Source organism: Oncorhynchus tshawytscha, linkage group LG30, assembly GCF_018296145.1.
Source record: "Oncorhynchus tshawytscha isolate Ot180627B linkage group LG30, Otsh_v2.0, whole genome shotgun sequence".
In the NCBI taxonomy this organism is placed as follows: Eukaryota; Metazoa; Chordata; class Actinopteri; order Salmoniformes; family Salmonidae; genus Oncorhynchus; species Oncorhynchus tshawytscha.
This window is the reverse complement of record NC_056458.1, coordinates 17,935,101-17,956,451: the sequence shown is the minus strand read 5'-3', so window position 1 is coordinate 17,956,451 and position 21,351 is coordinate 17,935,101. Positions and strand designations below refer to the sequence as shown.

General features: G+C 41.5%; 1 protein-coding gene across 1 annotated transcript; it reads left to right on the top strand.

Annotated features, from left to right (window-relative positions):
- Positions 1-5,583: 5,583 nt before the first annotated feature.
- Positions 5,584-20,327, top strand: LOC112228631 (guanine nucleotide-binding protein G(I)/G(S)/G(T) subunit beta-2). The gene is made up of 10 exons (XM_024394100.2): positions 5,584-6,407; positions 15,054-15,157; positions 15,778-15,816; positions 16,062-16,168; positions 16,299-16,362; positions 16,767-16,929; positions 17,380-17,446; positions 18,232-18,433; positions 18,642-18,858; positions 19,118-20,327. Exons 2-10 carry the CDS (start codon positions 15,101-15,103, stop codon positions 19,222-19,224), a joined length of 1,023 nt encoding a protein of 340 aa, XP_024249868.1. The 5' UTR covers positions 5,584-6,407; positions 15,054-15,100; the 3' UTR covers positions 19,225-20,327.
- The last annotated feature ends 1,024 nt before the right edge of the window (positions 20,328-21,351 follow it).

Here is a 21,351-nt window from a genome sequence, read left to right as displayed (position 1 = left end):
AGGACACGTGTCATCCCGGCAACTTTGAGAAAAAACACTTTATAACAGTTATCTCGAGATGGCTATGCATATTATGAAATGCATATTAGGAAATGAGGCTAGTAACATAGCAACTCTCTCCATTGAATACAAGCGGTTGAGGTCAACAACCCTCATCGAATATTCAAATAATGATTACAATAATGAGATGTATTTGGCACGCCTCACCATGCATCAACTTTTGTGTGTCGCTTAATTGTGGCGTCAAATGAGGTACAGTGGAGGAGGAGCTTTGTGGGCCTTGTAGTTCTAGCAGAGGGCAGACAGACCCCATGTCGTGCAATGACCATACAGTCATTTTAACCAGCATTACTTACATAACAGCATAGAGAGACAGCTAAAATAGGGGAAAGTATAGTATAGGTCTAGTACTGACAGAGGGTCAGATGTTACGAGTCTAGGATGATAGGTGAGATTCTCTATATCCTTTCAAAAAAGCCCAAATGCACCTAACATAACTAGCTAGCTCCTCGAATATCACATAGAAACATTATTTGATGGACTATGACAGTCTCATATCATGTTTTTTAATCCCTCCAGGTGACAATGCCTTCCAAACATGACAATAAATGAATGGTATTCTTCAATATTGCTTATTTTTAAGGTCACAATTTTCCAGATCGTTGTTAAATAACTATGTGGCCTATGTGGCCAATAATGACTCTGTTCATTTGTTTTGGAATTAGCCATTCCCAGAGCCATATATTTAGAAAGCTGGGCCAATGCAGTTTCTGCATTATGATACATTTACATGTGTTAGGTTTTTATTTTTCAGAGTAAATAACTCACGGACATTAGAGAAGCTTAACCAAGTTTAATTCTTCCCAAAGGGTCGTTACAGCTGTAATTCAGACAAAGACATGTTCCCATCATCACAAGTATATATACTCCACTTTAGACACTCCTCCTTCTCTCCAATCCTTACATCTTATGGTTCCACAGGAAGAGGGTAACATGATAATATAACCATTATTTCTCCCTTCAGGAGATCTGACCTGACCTCCTGACCCCAACCCCTCCTTCTCCTAATCCACAAATGTCCCCTCGTATCACCTATCGCACCCCAGTGACTCTCTCCCGTCCACCCAGCACATTCCACAGCCACTCGGTCTTTCTACAGATCTCTCCTTTATATACTATGCGTCTGATCTTTCATGTCTTTAATATATCAATGTTCAAAGTTTAGTCAGAATCCAACACATGACACTTCAACACTGTATGGCAGCCATGTTAGCTCCCCATTAACATCACATGAGGAATATTTAATCAATGATATTTAACTGAATGTCTAGAACTAGAACAATATTCTAAATTCTAAAAGTTGGCCCAACTCTCTAAATACATGGCACGGCCATTCCTATCATACCCTTGCATTCAGTGTCCTTGGGAACAAAGCTTCATATTGATGTGACCCAACAACGGCTCCAAGGACTAGTAGGTGACATTCTCTTAAAATGCGAACACATTATATTTTAGGACAATTATGGTCTCTATGTTTTGTTAAATGTTCCACTGCCACCCACTGTTTAAGCAAAGAATTGAACATCAAATCAGCCTCTTGGACTTCGGACATTTCTTGCATGCAAAAAATGGAGTGCAAAATGCACAATTGTGTTTATCTAAAGGTTTAATCAGGAAAAGCTTTATGGTCCAAAGATAAGAGCGGTCACCCAGTTTTGGAATTTACTCCAGCTAACCATGCCTTTTTACGTAAACCATATGTCCTGTTGTGGGCTAAATCAGGGTCACACAGAGTGTTTCCTGGTAGCCTCAAACAAATCTACTTTGAAACAAAAGTGTACACCTCACACACGTGGTTATGGGCTTAAAATAAAAGATGACACCTGTACCATATACAGAGCATTCGAAAAGTATTCAGATCCCTTGACTTTTGCCCCATTTTGTTACATTACAGCCTTATTCTAAAACAGATTAAAATGTTTTTTCTTTCTCACCAATCTACACACAATACCCATAATGACAACGCAAAAACAGGTTTTTCAAAAGTTTTGCAAATCTATTAAACATAAAAAACGGAAATGTCACATTTACATAACTATTCAGACCCTTTACTCAGTACTTTGTTAAATCACCTTTGGCACCAATTACAGCCTCGAGTCTTCCAGGGTATGATGCTACAAGCTTGGCACACCTGCATTTGGGGAGTTCTCCCATTCTTCTCTGGAGATTCTCTCAAACTCTGTCAGGTTGGATGGGGAGCCTCGCTGCACAGCTATTTTCAGGTCTCTCCAGAGATTATTTCAGGTCTCTCCGGGCTCTGGCTGGGCCACTCAAAGACATTTAGAGACTTGTCCCAAAGCCACTCCTGCGTTGTCTTGGCTGTGTGCTTAGGGTCGTTGTCCTGTTGGAAGGTGAACCTTCACCCCAGTCTGAGGTCTTGAGCTCTCTGGAGAAGGTTTTCATTTTTTCTCTGTACTTTGCTCCATTAATTTTTCCCTCAATCCTTACTAGTCTTCCAGTTCCTGCCACTGAAAAACATCCCCACAGCATGATGCTGCAACCACCATGCTTCACTGTTGGGATGGTGCCAGGTTTCCTCCGAACGTTGGGATGGTGCCAGGTTTCCTCCGAACATGACCCTTGTCATTCAGGCCAAAGAGTTAAATGTTGGTTTCTTCAGACCAGATAATTTTGTTTCTCAATGTCTGAGAGCCCTTTAGGTGCCTTTTGGCAAAGTCCAAGAGGATTGTCGTGTGCCTTTTACTGAGGAGTGGCTTCCGTTTGGCCACTCTACCATAAAGGCCTGATTGGTGGAGTGCTGCAGAGATGGTTGTCCTTCTGAAAGGTTACTCTGTCAGAGTAAGGTTACTCTGTTACTCTGGAGCTCTGTCAGAGTGACCACCAGGTTCTTGGTCACCTTCTTGACCAAGGCCCTTCTTCCCTGATTGCTCAGTTTGGCCAGGCTGCCAGCACTAGGAAGAGTTCTGGTGGTTCCAAACTTCTTCCATTTAAGAATGATGGAGACCACTGTGTTCTTGGGGACCTTCAATGCTGCAGAAATGTTTTGGTACCGTTCCCCAGATCTGTGCCTTGACACAATCCTGTCTCAGGGCTCTACGGACAATATCTTTGACCTCATGGTTTGTTTTTTGCTCTGACATGCACTGTCAACTGTGGGACTTACCTGTGGGATAGGTGTGTGCCTTTCCAAATCATGTTCAATCAATTTAATTTACCACAGATGGACTCCAATCAAGTTGTAGAAACATCTCAAGGATGGAATGGAAACAGGATGCACCTGAGATTCATTTCGAGTCTCATAGCAAAGGGTTTGAATACTTATGTAATTAAACATTTATGTAATTGTTTTTGCTTTTTAATAAAAACCTGTTTTTGCTTTGTCATTATGGGGCAGAAGGGTGTAGATTGATGAGGGAAAAAAATATTTCATCCATTTTAGAATAAGGCTGTAACGTAACAAAATGTGGAAAAGGTCAAGGGGTCTGAATACTTTCCGAATGCACTGCAGAGTTGAAATATATTTAATTTTGAGTTTGCATGCCAATATTACACTGTATATACATCACAGAAGACTGAAATGTAACAAAACTGTTTGACATAGAAACACTGGATTTCCAGCATTAAAAATAAATACATGTTTATTCATTATGAAATTATGAAAAATATTAATGACATTCCACCCATGAGGCCACTAAAGGTCATTTGACTGCAGAAAAGGGCTATGTGTGGACTTTGCTCTGATTAAGGGGAACCCCTATTGGAACTAAAAAATCTGACGATGTATGCTTATGAGTAGTTCAAGTAAGACATTTTTAGTGGCACGTATAATATGTGCATGCATGCGTCTTTTCAATCTGTGGATGTATGGCTCCTTGTGTCCATCTCTTTGCTCAAGCCCTTGCTGTTGCTAGGCAACCTATCCTCATTTACTACAGTCCCTTATGGGGCCTGCAGAGGGACAGGGCAGGTGGGATGTACCATTGCCCTACTTTGTGTAGGGGGATGATGCTTGTCCCTGCCTCTAATATTGCTGCCTTGCTGTTTCACTAACTTGCATATCCAAGCCTTATAACCCCTTTGTCTGAAACAGAGTGCACTGCAACCAGACCCAAAGAAGGTAGTCTACTGTATTATGTTGAACTTCAAAGCACACCTTTCAGCTTTTCCAATTACTTTTTGGAATACACTGACACACAAAGTGTCAAAGAAAGCAAATCATGCGTTCCCTTTAGATGTGTGTTGATCATTCACCTATCCACAGACTATGGCAGGTCTCGACACCAATTCAACCAAAACCAGTCACTGGGTTTCTGGGGTAAGCTCCCCCAAAATATTGTTTTAGCTGGGAGTAAGCATACTTATAAAGAAATTGAGAGCTTTTTTGTTATTGTTTTGTTGATTCGAATGCATTCTCTCAGAAAGTCCAATCTTTTTTTGTCTTTCTTTGAAGAAACAGCCATTTTGACTAATCGAAGGCCTAGGTTTCCCCCTACCCTGGGGTCATTATTATAAATAAGAATTATTGGTTTGTTTGGTCCAATTTTGAACAATTCTCTACTCCAGTTAAACCATAGAATATATTTATCAGGCCTATATGGCCATTTAGAACCAGCTGCTTGTTTCTAGTTTACTCCTGTCTTACAAATGCATTACAATATAAGGATATAATGATTATGCATATTGTGTTTGTTTGTGTGTGTGCGTGCTTGTGTCTGTGTGTGTGTGTGTGCATGTGCACACCTCTCTGTCTCTCTATCATACTCTAAAGTGTATGCAGTTCAATGACAGTTTAAAAATGCATTATATAGCCCATAAGAATATAATTATTATGCAAATGACGTGTGTATTCTGTATTGTGTGTGTTTGTGTGGTGTGTGTGTACGCACAGGCCTCTGACCTCTCTATTGCACTGTAATGTTCACACAGTCAATGACAGTAAATAAAGCGAAAGTAAAAAATAAAATAAAAATGTGACAGACCGATGATTTCGAAATTAGCGGATTACTCTCTATCATGAATATAAAACCATGGCTTGATAAAACCCCAGCAGCTCTCACCAGCCTATGGCTTTGCACTTTCTCTCTCTCACACACACACACACATCTGTTAATTATAAAAAATAATTAAAGGAACCCTTAGTTACATCTCCAGAGTAATTAGGCTACTCTGAGGTATTAATTACACAAGTAGTTTAATCAAAAAGTGAAGGGGAAGAAGTAAGAAATCGGCTATGCTGAGTGACGAGTTGAGGCCCATTGGAGCAACTTCAACAGTTATTTGGTTCTTGGTGGGTGGGTCATTTTCCTATAGGCTAGTGGAAGTAGTTAACGCTATAATCGCACACTGCAGTGAGGGATAGTCAGATTAGTTAATAACTAAGACACGAAAGGGTTATCATAGAGTAGACAAATGCGACCCTGTGATGATCTAAATCTGCAGTAGGCCGAGGACCTTCTGACAGTCATCCCACCCGTATCCAGTAGACACCAGAGGGGGGTTCTAAAATGGTACAGCCCGAAATGGGTGTGGTTGAATCGTGTTTATGAGATCTAACGTTAGCAAGCGCAGATTTCATCTGAAACTACGTTATTGTTATTAGATGTATTAGAATTCTGCAATTTAGAGATAAAAAATAAAATAACACCTCATGTGAATATACATTATTGCATGCTATTATTTTATTTATTTATTTGTGTACCGATGGGTGGGTTTCCTGTACCTCCGGCAAGATAGCCTTTTTAAAATTGTATTTATATTTTTCTCTCAAGAGCTTAAGCCTGTGTTTTGCAATTTATTTAATAATTCATTTTTGACGAGGAGGCGGCGGTCATTACGAAGCGAGGGAGTGAGAGGAGAGAGGGAGGAGGAAGAGATCCGCGAACTAGCAAGGGAGGAAGGAAGCGAGGATCAAGAAAAATACAATCAAGAGAAAAGCGGAGCATAGAAAACCCATTTATTAATTTCATAAGGTTCAGTGCATTTTCTTTGATGCGTGGACAGACTGCAATTGTGTTCAACTCGCTCCAACAAAGATGTTTTCGAGTTTATGAAGGTCTCGGGCGTAGAAAGGCAAACCATTCTGAAGAGGAAACGGGAACACAACAGCAGATCTCATCTTTTCAAGAGGTCCAATCAAACGGAGATATGGTGTCTCTGTACTTCGATCTTTAATATTTATTTGTACAGCCTACATTGGAGATACTCTGAGCAAGAATCTAGAAGACAAGGAGCAGAGAGGATATTGAAAATATCTACATATTTTTGTCCCTATTTTGTTTTCTAAAGAAAAAAGGGGCCAATAAACACCCCCAGCCTTTTTGAAACATTGCATCCAGATATTTTTTTCGAGAAAGACCAGCAACCTCATCGGAAGCATTAACTAACAGGTAGCCAGCCATCCATTATAAAATGCTGTCAGAATTGTCTTGGATGTAAGATGGCTGGATGATGATGGGCCTATTCATGACTATGCTCATCATTTCGATGAAATAGTTTTTCATCTGTATTTTTTGGTAAATATATACATATGGACAAACATCCCCACTGTACAAATTATTTTATATCTGCGTATAGCATAACTTGCTGTACATTATTACGATAACCTATATTAATAGAAAACCCCTTAAGCGTTTGCATATTTAGCGGCTACGAAAAATGACAGGGTTGCCAGGGTGTCAGTGCCATTAACCGTGAATGCCCATGGCTCACTGCTATAATAATCGAATTATGGCCTTAAATTCATCAAGTTACTGCTACCTATGTCAAGTAGCTCTATACATTTGTAGGTAGCCTAGGCTACTGTTGCTTGCAGTGAGGGAGTAGCCGTCTGAGTTGCGCCGCAAGGCCGATGTAGGCAACCTATTTGTTGATCAGGGAGGGCTGTATAACAGTGTCTGTGCTGCTATCTGACCTTAAAATGGATTTCACATTCAATGCAAGGAATTTGTTTAGATTTCTAGAAAATTATACCGAACGTCAATCCAATGACGCTAATATAATGTGCTTAATATGAGTTTACCAGTCTTGGTTCTCTGTGAAATATCAACCGAATAGACGAGTAGGCCTATCACTTACTGTGCATGAACATAAGGGGTGTGGCCACATTGTCATTTTGCATAATTCTTCCAAAGCAGAAGCATGTCTTTGACCCATAGTTTAGGTCAATTATCATTGGTTATCTCTTGTCTTAGAGAAAAGGCTTAAAGAGCTATTATGGTTACATTTTAGCCCACATATTCTAAGCACTGGACATGTGGGTTGTTCGGTACAATACATCATCATCAATATTCAGCAGTGTTCCATCATCTGGCCTTCTGTAACAATCTGTCTCTTTGTGATGGGCGTCCAGGCACCCCCCCCCACACACACACACACACCTGAGTAGAGGTCCACAACCAGTTGTACTCAATAAGGAACATTTCATCCAGTTGTACTCTGTGATTTGTGTCCTTTTATACAGCTTTCTAAATGATTTTTAACAGTGGACAAACACTTCAATTCTACCAGAAGTCCTTTCATACAGTGATGTTCTTGCGGAAGGGTTAGGAACAGGAATTTGTGTCCAGACAACATGGGATTGGTTTGGTTACTACCTGGTGAGGTGAATTGCATTGTGATAACAAAGTCCAAGAAAGCATGTGGAAAGGAGGAAACCAAAAATGGGGCATTTGATGATGTCAATGGGCGATTGCGTCTCATCACATTTCATGATGCCCACTCCTCTCCTCTCCCACCCTGGTGTCTGGTGATGATGCACCACCACCACCCCCCTTAGTGCTTTATTGGCTAAATGAGCAGCTGTGCCAGGAGACTGTGACCCACTCATTTCCTCCTGTCGCCTTCCATTAGTGCTGTGTGATCCATCTGGTTGGAGGTTCCCCCAGGGAACAATGACCCAGCTAATTGCTCGTCTCCCTAGCCTAGTAGATGGCGATGGTGTGGATGTTTCTGGTTGTTTGTGCATGTGAAGTTGGAAGCCTTTAATAACATAGTTAGTTAGCATTACCTAACACTCTATGAGGCACTGGGATTAGAGGAATATATGAAAAATGTGAACACTACCTGTGATACTACCTGATACATGCAGTCTACAGTCTACCTGTGATACTACCTGATACATGCAGTCTACAGTCTACCTGTGATACTACCTGATACATGCAGTCTACAGTCTACCTGTGACACTACCTGATACATGCAGTCTACAGTCTACCTGTGAACACTACCTGATACATGCAGTCTACAGTCTACCTGTGATACTACCTGATACATGCAGTCTACAGTCTACCTGTGAACACTACCTGTGACACTACCTGATACATGCAGTCTATAGTCTACCTGTGATACTACCTGATACATGCAATCTACAGTCTACCTGTGATACTACCTGATACATGCAGTCTACAGTCTACCTGTGATACTACCTGATACATGCAGTCTACAGTCTACCTGTGATACTACCTGATACATGCAGTCTACAGTCTACCTGTGACACTACCTGATACATGCAGTCTACAGTCTACCTGTGATACTACCTGATACATGCAGTCTACAGTCTACCTGTGATACTACCTGATACATGCAGTCTACAGTCTACCTGTGAACACTACCTGATACATGCAGTCTACAGTCTACCTGTGATACTACCTGATACATGCAGTCTACAGTCTACCTGTGACACTACCTGATACATGCAGTCTACAGTCTACCTGTGATACTACCTGATACATGCAGTCTACAGTCTACCTGTGATACTACCTGATACATGCAGTCTACAGTCTACCTGTGAACACTACCTGATACATGCAGTCTACAGTCTACCTGTGAACACTACCTGATACTTGCAGACGACAGTCTACCTGTGAACACTACCTGATACATGCAGTATACAGTCTACCTGTGGTACTACCTGATACATGCAGTCTACAGTCTACCTGTGATACTTCCTGATACAGGCAGTCTACCTGTCTGTGAATGCATGTTCTTTTTTAATATCTGTGTTTTCCAAGTACCGGTGCACTGCCACCGACAGAGGTATAGTATTGACAGTGATGCAAATCTAATGTGCAAAGCAGAGTAGAATGGTTAGAGGTATTTCATCGGTGTCTAACGGATTTGAATAGGCCCACCAACTCATGTAAATACTTGTGCCCAATTTGGGATAGAATTTGAATGTGAAACCTCTCTCTCTCTCTTTCTTTCTCTTGTGGGGTTCGATGTAGATGGGAGGATTACTTATTACCCCTGGGTCCAATTTCTAATTCCATTGATGTTGGGCGATTAGGCCTGGCTCACAGTCAGTGTTCCAATTCATCCCAAAGACGTTCGATGGGGTTGAGGTCAGTGTTCTGTACAGCCCAGTCAAGTTCTTTCACACTGATCTCAACAAACCATTTCTGTATGGACTCCACTTTGTGCACAGGGGCATTGTCAGGCTGAAACATGAAAGGGCTTTTCCCAAACTGTTGCCACAAAGTTGGAAGCACAGAATTGTCTAGAATGTCATTGTGTGCTGTAGTGTTAAGATTTCCCTTCACTGGAACTAAGGAGCCTAGCCCAAACCATAATAACAGCCCCAGACCATTATCCCCAGGCGCCGAAGACATGGATGACAATTTAAGGCAGCCCCCAGCACCTCTCAGATTCAGAAGGGTTGGGTCAAATGCGGAAAACACATTTCAGTTGAATACATCCTTTCCCTTTTCTCCTCCACCAAACTTTACAGCTGTTACTATGCATTCAGATGGTGAAGCGTGATTCATCACTCCAGAGAACGCATTTCCACTGAGTTCAGAGTTCAATGGCGGCGAGCTTTACACCGCTCCAGCCAATGCTTGACATTGCGCATGGTGATCTTAGGCATGTGTGCGGCTACTCGGCCATGGAAACCCATTTCATGAAGCTCCCTGCTAACAGCTCTGTGTTGATGTTGCTTCCAGAGGCAGTTTGGAACTCGGTAGTGAGTGTTGCAACCGAGGACAGACGATTTTTACACGCTTCAGCACTTGACGGTCCTGTACTGTGACCTTGTGTGGCCTACCACTTTGCGGCTGAGCCATTGTTGCTCCTAGACATTTCCACCTCAGAATAACAGCACTTGCAGTTGACCGGGGCCGCTCCAGCAGGGTAGAAATGTGCAGAACTGATTTGTTGGAAAGGTGGCATGCTATGATGGTGCCACGTTGAGCTCTTCAGTAAGTCACTGAGCTCTTCAGTAAGGCCATTCTACTGCCAATGTTTGTCTATGGAGATTGCATGGCTGTATGCTTGATTGTATACACCTGTCACTAACGGGTGTGGCTAATTTTGAAGGGGGTCAACACATACAACACATACTTTTGTATATATAGTGTATATATACAGTACCAGTCAAAATTCTGGACAGCTACTCATTCAAGAGTTTTTCTTTATTTTTTACTATTTTCTACATTGTATAATAATAGTGAAGACATCAAAACTATGAAATAACATACATGGAATCATGTAGTAACCAAAAGTGTTAAACAAATCAAAATATATTTTATACTTGAGATTCTATATGCCATGATGACAGCTTTGTACACGCTTGGCATTCTCTCAACCAGCTTCATGAGGTAGTCACCTGGAATGCATTTCAATTAACAGGTGTGCCTTTATAAAAGTTACTTTGTGGAATTTATTTCCCTCTTAATGCATTTGAGCCAATCAGTTTTGTTGTGACAAGGTAGAGGTGGCATACAGAAGATAGCCCTATTTGGTAAAAGACCAAGTCCATATTATGGCAAGAACAGCTCAAATAAGCGATGAGAAACGACAGTCCATCATTACTTTAAGACATGAAGGTCAGTCATTCCGGAAAATGTCAAGAACTTTGGAAGTTTCTTTAATTGCAGTCGCAAAAAAACATCAAGCGCAATTTTTTAAATTTAAATTGTACCTTTATTTAACTAGGCAAGTCAGTTAAGATCAAATTCTTATTTTCAATGATGGCCTAGGAACAGTGGATTAACTGCCTGTTCAGGGGCAGAACAACAGATTTGTACCTTGTCAGGTCAGGGATTTGAACTTGCAACCTTTCGGTTACTAGTCCAACGCTCTAACCACTGGGCTACCCTGCTGCCCCGATGAAACTGGCTCTCATGAGGACCGCCACAGGAAAGGAAGACCCTGACTCGGACTCTGCTGCAGAACAAAACGTTCATTAGAGTTAACTGCACATCTGAAATTGCAGCCCAAATAAATGCTTCAGAGTTCAAGTAACAGACACATCGCAACATCAACTGTTCAGAGGAGACTGTGTGAATCAGGCCTTAATGGTCAAATTGCTGCAAAGAAACCACTACTAAATGATACCAATATGAAGAAGAAACTTGCTTGGGCGAAGAAACACGAGTAATGGACATTAGACTGGTGGAAATCTGTCCTTTGGTCTGATGAATCCTAATGTGAGATTTTTGGTTCCAACCCCTGTGTCTTTGTGAAATGCAGAGTAGGTGAATGGATGATCTCCACGTGTGGTTCCCACCGTGAAGCATGGAGGAGGAGGTGTGGGGGTGTTTTGCTGGTGACACTGTGATTTATTTAAAATTCAAGGCACACTTAACCAGCATGGCTACCACAGCATTCTACAGCGATATGCAAGCCCATCTGGTTTGCGCTTAGTGGAACTATCATTTGTTTTCAACAGGACAATGACGCAACACACCTCCAGGCTGTGTAAGGGCTATTTGACCAAGAGGGAGAGTGATGGAGTGGTGAATCAGATGACCTTCCTCCACAATCACCCGAACTCAACCCAATTGAGATGGCTTGGGATGAATTGGACTGCAGAGTGAAGGAAAAGCAGCCAACAAGTGCTCAGCATTTGTGGCAACTCCTTCAAGACTGTTGGAAAAGCATTCCAGGTGAAGCTGGCTGAGAGATTGCCCAGAGTGTGCAAAGATGTCAAGGCAAAGGGTGGCTACTTTGAAGGATCTAAAATCAAAAATATATTTTGATTTGTTTAACAGTTTTGGTTACTACATGATTCTATATGTGTTATTTCATAGTTTTTGTTTTGTTTTTTTGTCTTCACTATTATTCTACAATGTAGAAAATGTAAAGAAAAGCCCTTGAATGAGAGCTCAAACATTTGACCGGTTCTGTATATGTATATAATGGTGTGTACTGTAGAGAGTATGGACTGTATATGAATAGGAAAAATGTATACAGCAGTAGTTGTATAGGATGAGCCTTGACTAGAACACAGTATATACATATGACAGTAATGGTAACAATGTGATGGTAACAATATACAGTTGAAGTCGGAATTTACATACACTTAGGTTGGAGTCATTAAAACTCGTTTTTCAACCACTCAACAAATATCTTGTTAACCAACTATAGTTTGGCTAGTCGGGTAGGACATCTACTTTGTGCATGACACAAGTAATTTGTCCAAGAATTGTTTACAGACAGAATAATTCACTTATAATTCACTCTATCACAATTCCAGTGGGTCAGAAGTTTACATACACTAAGTTGACTGTGCCTTTAAACAGCTTGGAAAATTCCATAAAATGATGTCATGGCTTAGAAGCTTCTGATGGGCTAATTGACATAATTTGAGTCAATTGGAGGTGTACCTGTGGATGTATTTCAAGGCCTACCTTCAAAGTCAGTGCCACTTTGCTTGACATCATGGGAAAATAAAAATAAATCAGCCAAGACCTCAGAAAACAATGGTAGACCTCCACAAGTCTGGTTCATCCTTGGGAGCAATTTCCAAACACCTGAAGGTACCACGTTCATCTGTATAAACAATAGTATGCAAGTATAAACACCATGGGACCACGCAGCCGTCATACCGCTCAGGAAGGAGACGCGTTCTGTCTCCTAGAGATGAACGTACTTTGGTGCGAAAAGAGCATATCAATCCCAGAACAACAGCAAAGGACCTTGTGAAGATGCTGAAGGAAACAGGTACAAAAGTATCTTTATCCACAGTAAAACGAGTCCTATATCGACACAACCTGAAAGGCCGCTCAGCAAGGAAGAAGCCACTGGTTCTTCCTTGCTGATTGTACTTTTTAGAGAAATGTCCTCTGGTCTTATGAAACAAAAATATAACTTTTTGGACATAATGACCATTGTTATGTTTGGAGGAAAAGGGTGTGAAGCACAGGTGAAGCACGGGTGGCAGCATCATGTTGTGGGGGTGATTTGCTGCAGGAGGGACTGGTGCACTTCACAAAATAGATGGCATCATGAGGATGGAAGATTATGTGGATACATTGAAGCAACATCTCAAGACATCAGTCAGGAAGTTAAAGCTTGGTCACAAATGGGTCTTCCAAATGGGCAATGACCCCAAGCATATTTCTAAAGTTATGGCAAAATGGCTTAAGGATATCAAAGTCAAGGTATTGGAGTGGCCATCACAAATCCCTGACCTCAATCCCATAGAAAATTTGTGGGCAGAACTGAAAAAGCATGTGCGAGCAAGGAGGCCGACAAACCTGACTCAGTTACACCAGCTCTGTCAGGAGGAATGGGCCAAAATTCACCCAACTTATTGTGGGAAGCTTGTGGAAGGCTACCTGAAACGTTTGACCCAAGTTCAACAATTTGAAGGCAATGCTGCCAAATACTAATTGAGTGCATGAAAACTTCTGACCCACTGGGAATGTGATGAAATAAATAATAAAAGCTGAAATATTCTGACATTTCACATTCTTAAAATAAAGCGGTGATTCTAACTGACCTAAGACAGGGAATGTTTACTACTATTACATTTCAGGAATTGTGAAAAACTGAGTTTACATTTATTTGGTTAAGGTGTATGTAAACGTCCGACTTCAACTGCTGGTCTAGTGCAGTGTTTCCCAAACTCGGTCCTGTGGCGCTGTGTAGTGCTAGAGCAACAACGAAAACGTACACCCCTTGGGGTCCCCAGGACCGAGTTTGGGAAACGCTTGTCTGACGGGTGAAAAATTTAGTAATTTGGAAATGTAGTTTGTTATAATGCTAGTATCAGCCATTTTCAGGAGGATATTTCACTAGGTGATCCAGATCCTGCTGTAAAATAGTTTTCAGAGCACAGTATGCCTTCATTTTGTAAATGTAATGTGTGAACAACATATATCACTAGTACGTGAGGCTGTTAAAGAGAAAAACATTAGTTTTGATACGGCAGATTGAACAAATTGACATTTTTGTGTCCACCAGAATTGACCATAATCGTTGGAATGTTGAATCATTAACAAGTCGTTGTAAAATATAGTAAGAAACAGGCAATAACATGGTAGTTATGGAAAAATTCCACTGCCAAATTCTTTGAATGACAGCTATTCTAAATAGAGATTCAAAACTGCTTTAACACACATTGCATGCATCAACCAATGGTTGTTCAATGTGTCTGTAATAAATAACAAATGCTGCCTGCAGTAATCCTAATCTTGTTTCCGTGCATTAAGTCGTTTGTGGATATCAGAGAGCCCATTAAATGATGAAGCGCTTTCTCAGATTATACCAGATTAGAGATTATTCTCCACTGATAAACCAGACAGGGCTGTACAACCATAAACATACAGATTACAAGCTTTCCATATTTTACATGTGCTATGTTGGTAAACCATGCACTTAAAATACTGAATTAAGTATTATTTTACAATTTATACACCCAATCTACTCAATCTAGCTGCCGCTCCGCAGCCATGTTTGTGATGGTGTAAAACAACTGGCCTCCGGGTGAAATATGCCAAAATGATTATGATGAGATCACACCCATTGATCAGGTTGAGACCAGCAGAGGACCACAAGACCTCTGATGTAGTTTGAGTCAATTACTCACCATGATAACACTGCAATCAAATCATTCAACCTGATACGCATGCTATGTCATTACATTACAAGCAGATGATTGGTTTGTTCTGACGCAGGCACTGTCCATCATTCTATTTTGACGTTTCTTCTCTTCGACGGAATCCCAATTTTAAACTCTATCACTCTCCTGGCAATCTGCATGAATGTTTTAAGTTTCACCTTTCATCCTATTTTCCATCCTTTGTTCCCACCAGGTGACTGTTTGAGTGACAGAGGATATCGTCGAGGCCAGGGATCCAAAATGAGCGAGCTGGAGCAGCTGCGTCAAGAGGCGGAACAACTTAGGAACCAGATAAGAGTATGGCCGCGTTCTCCTGCTCACACGTTGCATGCATCAACCAATGGTTGCGTGTCTTATCAATGTGCACTGCAGTCGGGCACTAGATTACTATACATATGATGTCGTTAGCTGACACATAAAATACCTATCCAGACGAAGTAAGATCAGGCATGCGTCAGCAACGTCTGAGCAGCGGAACACAGCCCAATTGTGATCTTTTTTTGCTAATTGGTCTTTTGACCAATCAGTTCAGCTCTTTTGCCAATAATTGGGCAAAAGATCAGAATTGGTGTGCCTGTGTAAACGCAGCCAGAATGTCACTGATCTGGGCCCACATTTACAAAGTCCCAGAGCCTTGGAGTGCTGATCTAGGATCAGTTTTACCTTTTACTGTAGATCATAAAGAATGAGATTACAGGATATGGACAGAAGGACCTGAACCTAGATCAGCAGTCCTACTCTGACGCTTTATGATCTCAATTAAAGCAGTAAAACCATTGGGTTTAGGAGAGAAGGGGGATGGTGGAAAAGGGAGTTGGCCTAATGAACCATATGGAGAGGTGGGGGGGTTGACCTGGGTAAGATTGAGGGAGAGTGCTAATGCTTGTCTAACCACTCTCTGTTTCTCTGTCTCTTAGGATGCCAGGAAAGCATGTGGGGACTCAACCTTAACACAGGTAAGTAGCACACATGCCCACATAAAAGACAACATGATTATATACACATAGCCACATAAAAGACAGTATGATTGGTATAGATGTGTCTTTTGTCTGGAAGCCCCTTAAGAACACGGTCAATAAAAGTGTTTATCAATGCCTTAACCGACATACAATATAGCCTACAGTACATTACATTGCCACATTAACCCTGTGATGAACTTGTCTTCACAATACTTTTTTCTGTGTGTTTATGTGTCAACCAGATAACAGCAGGTCTGGATCCAGTGGGGAGGATTCAGATGCGGACGAGGCGTACTCTTCGTGGCCACCTGGCTAAGATCTATGCCATGCACTGGGGCACAGACTCTAGGTGGGTGTAACGTTATGCCAACCCCTTAGGGGGCGTATCCCTGTCTCTTCACACTCTCACTCATGGTGGTACAAGCTGTGCTTGTTTTGAGTAGGTATAATACAATGGTTCTACCTCTTTGTCTCCACAGACTCCTGGTCAGCGCCTCTCAAGATGGAAAACTGATCATCTGGGACAGCTACACCACTAACAAGGTGAGAGCTGCACCCAAATAACAATAATAACAACAACAATCTCCCCGAGAGGCCTGACTAGGTTGACTCACTGTCTGCCTTCAGGAATTGGAAGTATACTAAAGACCTTCCTTTACTAGGAATGTGTGTTTGACTCATCTCATAATCTGCTTACATCATAACCACCCAGAGTCACTTTGACATTCAAACATTGTAAATGACATTATGCAACGGCACCCAGAAAAGACCCCCACAATTCAGTATAGGGGAAGCACAATGGACTATTATTGTGCTACTTCTGCTGTGTCTGGATTTGGACTTGGAGCAGGACTCATGCCTGGCCCCAGTTGTGATGCTACTCTCCTTCTCCATGGCCATGCCTTTATTCTGTGACACACAGTGACCAACTCTTACCCCCCCTCCAGATGCACGCTATCCCCCTGCGCTCCTCCTGGGTGATGACCTGTGCATATGCCCCCTCTGGTAACTACGTGGCCTGTGGAGGTCTGGACAACATTTGCTCCATCTACTGCTTGAAGACCCGTGAGGGCAACGTCAGGGTCAGCAGGGAATTACCTGGACACACAGGTGAAGAAGCACTACTACACACAAATACCTATGTGACAAAAAGCTAGAGGGATTTTGTGTTAATTTTCCTTTGAGAAATCATGGAAGTGTCTTGGCTAGGTTATGTGATTTTATTTGAACCTCCCTGACTCTTAACTTCCCCTGTGGCACTACATATGGTTGTGTATGCAGTTCAGTTGTGTATTCCTACCTGTCCCTCGGTGAGCCCCAGGTTCCAAACAAGGATGACTTTAATTCACATGGCTAATTAGTCACAGAGCAACACAATTATAACGACCTGAGACATCCGCTAGAATGTCCCTTAGCTGCGTTACAGTGCTAGCTCACCTGTGGCTTCAACTGAGTCACATTCTGTAGCATGAGTATTGTTGTAGTTAAGTCTCTGTAGGAGTAACATGCATTGATATGCTGCAGTCAGTGTTCTAATAGATGTTTTTATTTGTGCTACAGGTTACCTGTCCTGTTGCCGTTTCATCGATGACAATCAAATCATCACAAGCTCAGGAGACACTACCTGGTGAGTCCTGATTGGATTAGTTACCAAGGCTGATGGAGAATGCAAATATAAATATACTATACCTCCCACATTTTAGCGTCCCCCTCGTGAAAGCGAAGCTACTTTTTCCTGCAATTCCTACACATTTTTCCATAGGGTAGAGGAAGGTGTTTGCAGTTTTTATATGATAACTGATGATCAATTAGTCCCACCACGGTCGGTAATTCAATCATTCTTACTACAAGTTTAGATTGGTAAATTAGTCTAGCGGCCAGCTAATTTTTTTTTGCTGACATGGGCTAATTGCGCATGGCCACAACCACATGTCCCAATTGCACCTTGTGTATTCTATTATTAAGTTAAGTAAGTTGAGACCCCGACCTGAGTTCCAAAAAAGATATACAGTACCAGTCAAAAGTTTGGACACACCTACTCATTCCTGGGTTTTTTCTTTATTTGTACTATTTTCTACATTGTAGAATAATAGTGAAGACATCATATAAATATATTTTGATATGTTTAACACTTTTTTGGTTACTACATGATTCCATATGTGTTATTTCATAGATTTGACATTCAATAATGTAAAAATAAAGAAACCCTTGAATGAGCAGGTGTGTCCAAACTTTTTACTGGTACTGTATATATTTTCTTGGTGTAAAATTGGTCCACGGGCCTACAAAAGGGCCAGTTGCCCATCCCTGGTCTATACTGGTACTAGCTATGAGCTAACCCAAACTTAAACTTAAAATTGTCTAATAACAGCTGTTAAATCCAGTGGGTCCCTGTTCTGTTCTCTCCCCCAGTGCGCTGTGGGACATCGAGACCAGCCAGCAGACCACAGTGTTTTCGGGCCACAGCGGTGACGTCATGAGCCTGTCTCTGTCCCCAGACTTCCGCACCTTTGTGTCCGGAGCCTGTGACGCCTCCATTAAGCTGTGGGACATCAGGGACAGCATGTGCCGACAGACGTTCACGGGCCATGAGTCTGACATCAACGCAGTCTGTGTGAGTGTGCTGAAAAGCTGGGGGCCACTGGTGACCTGCTTTCTGGTTCATGTCATGGCATTAAGCCAGGATACCATAGACATGTCACTGTTCCCAAAGTCCTTCATGTTAGCTGCACTAGCTAATGCTAGTGTTTAATGTACCCAATGTTAGGTGCATGGCTAGCTGATCAACCATGTCTGTCCCTCCCTCTCTCTTTCCTCCCCAGTTCTTTCCCAACGGCAGCGCCTTTGCCACCGGCTCCGACGACGCCACCTGCAGGCTGTTTGACCTGCGCGCCGACCAGGAACTCAGCCTGTACTCTCACGACAACATCATCTGTGGCATCACCTCCGTGGCCTTCTCCAGATCCGGACGGCTGCTACTGGCCGGCTACGACGACTTCAACTGCAACATCTGGGACGCCATGAAGGGAGATCGAGCAGGTCAGTGGAGTATTAGGGAGTGGCTGTCATTTAGGTGGCAGCCATTGTTGTTTCTGACGATTCATCAGACCAATGACTGATATCAGAAAAGACAATGGTATATCTTCTGATTTTATTGAAATGTTAAGACTTCAATTCACAAGCTGATCTCAGTAAAGTTTAATTCAACTCTCCACTAAGGGATCCCTGTGTTAAGGGGTATTGATAAGATGGCTATCTATGACACCTGATGACATTTGTTTGTCCCTCTCTGTGTCAGGAGTGTTAGCTGGCCATGACAATCGTGTGAGCTGTCTAGGCGTGACTGATGATGGCATGGCTGTGGCCACTGGGTCCTGGGACAGCTTCCTCAAGATCTGGAACTGACAAGTTACCTGAGCCATGCGCGCGCACACACACATACACACATTATTGATCATACAAAGTATTCACATCTCACATTTTGGTACACATAGTTTGCACACTGTATTCACACTGTACGTAAAGATGTACACATACACATTGAAACATTGTACATAATATATATATAACGGCAATTAGGTATGAGTTTACACAGACACACATGCCACTTGCAATTTGACATGTTACCAATCCACCAGAGTCTACCAGAATTACAAACAAATGCCAACACTACCCACAACTGATATGTACACAGCACACACTCGAGTACCATATGTCATTGGAGCCACCGTAAAAGATGTGACCAAATTCAATAAAATACTCACATCTGCTAAACTAAAACACGCACATACATGCACACACACACATATACAGTACATGTTTATTTCTGAGAGAAACTCTATCCCTTGAGCTAAATGGGGGAGAGGTAGTTATTGGACAATTCTGTTTTTCGTTTGTTTACTCAGTCCCAAATACCCCTAAAATGGATTTTCTGTGCTACAGTAGATGTGTGTCTCTGTGACAGGGTGAAAAAAGTGACAGTAGTGGGAATAGACTGATGGGCTGGAAAAGCAAGAGAATAAGTGAATCCATTAACACTCGAGAGACTACAGACAGGGAGATAGAGCCGACTTTCCAGTGACACTGTTAAAGGAAAATCAAGATAAACCATCAATTCTTAAAGTTTCTCCTGGCTCAAACAAAATGCTATCATGTAGTTACTGTTTTTATAGATATGTACACCCACATAAGTAAATATGATAGTTTTGGTTTTGATGTTTTTGTTGTATTAATTTGTTTTATTTTTTTGTTACGTTTATTTTATTCATGTTTTCCCTGTGTGCCTCAGATACACTTTAAGGATAATTAATAGAGAATAATGAAATTAAACTAAATGAAATCAATAAAATGAGAGATTCATAAGATGAGTGAGACAAATGGATTATCAAGAGACAACTCTCAAATAAGCAGGGGCAATATTCATACTTTGACTTTGTCAATATATTATGTCAACTTTATGATGGTATACATTGTACATACTATTAATAAATACACGTAGCCTCTTGCCAGTTTCGGCCAGTTGTGTGTACTTTCTTTTTTAGCATTAAGTGTTTAAAATGATGCATGCTAGTTTAAGGGAGATATGGGGATCATGTTTAGCACAAAACAAACAGTGAATTTGAAATGCTTTGTTGAACCAATTTGAACCTTTGTGAAACCTACCTGACGCCCAGATTTCTGTTCCAGTTTCTAAACAAACTGATTCATAATATAGTGTCAGGTCATTTTTTAGAATAGTCAGATGTATTCATGAAAATGAAAAAGATTCTCTACCCTTCTTCCAGGAGCGTTCACTCCCACAGATGGATTTTAAAGGGATTGGATTGGTGCATGCAAGACCAAGGGAGTTCACCATGTTCTTTACACCAGTCTATTCCCTAATTCCACAAGGGGGAGTGTACATGTTCACTTCATGGATATGGTTGATTAGCACGGTTTCCCAAACTCTGTCCTGGGGCCCACCCCTGGTTGCACGTTTAGTTTTGTCCCTGAGCACTACACAGCTGATTCAAATCACCAACACATCAAGTTTAGATTATTTGAATTAGCTGCGTAGTGATAGGAAAAAAATTATAATACATGCACCCAGGGAGGGCCCCAGGACAGAGTTTGGGGGACCCAAGCCTGGTAAATGTGTTAGTTGGAGTGAAGGCCTGCATGATGGTAGGTACTCCTTATAGAAGACTGGAGGTCAATGATACAGCACATGCTTAGCCCATTCTTTCATTGGGTGTAAAACATGAACTATGAATAAAGGCACAGTAATACAAACAATTTTAAGATTAGATCAATGTAGTTTTATTTTTCAAACAACTCTGCATTAAGACTTTTACAAACTCATGAGTCCATTCAACATAATCTTGAAAGTTCATCAGTCTATGAAATACAATCTGGAGTTAACCCCTCAAAAACAGAAACACTAAACATTGTAAAGACATTTAATTTCTTAAAAACTGAAAAAGGATAAGAGATTATAGACCCGTCCAAAGATATCAGCTTTCCAACCTTCACCGGTCCTATTTCCAACAACAA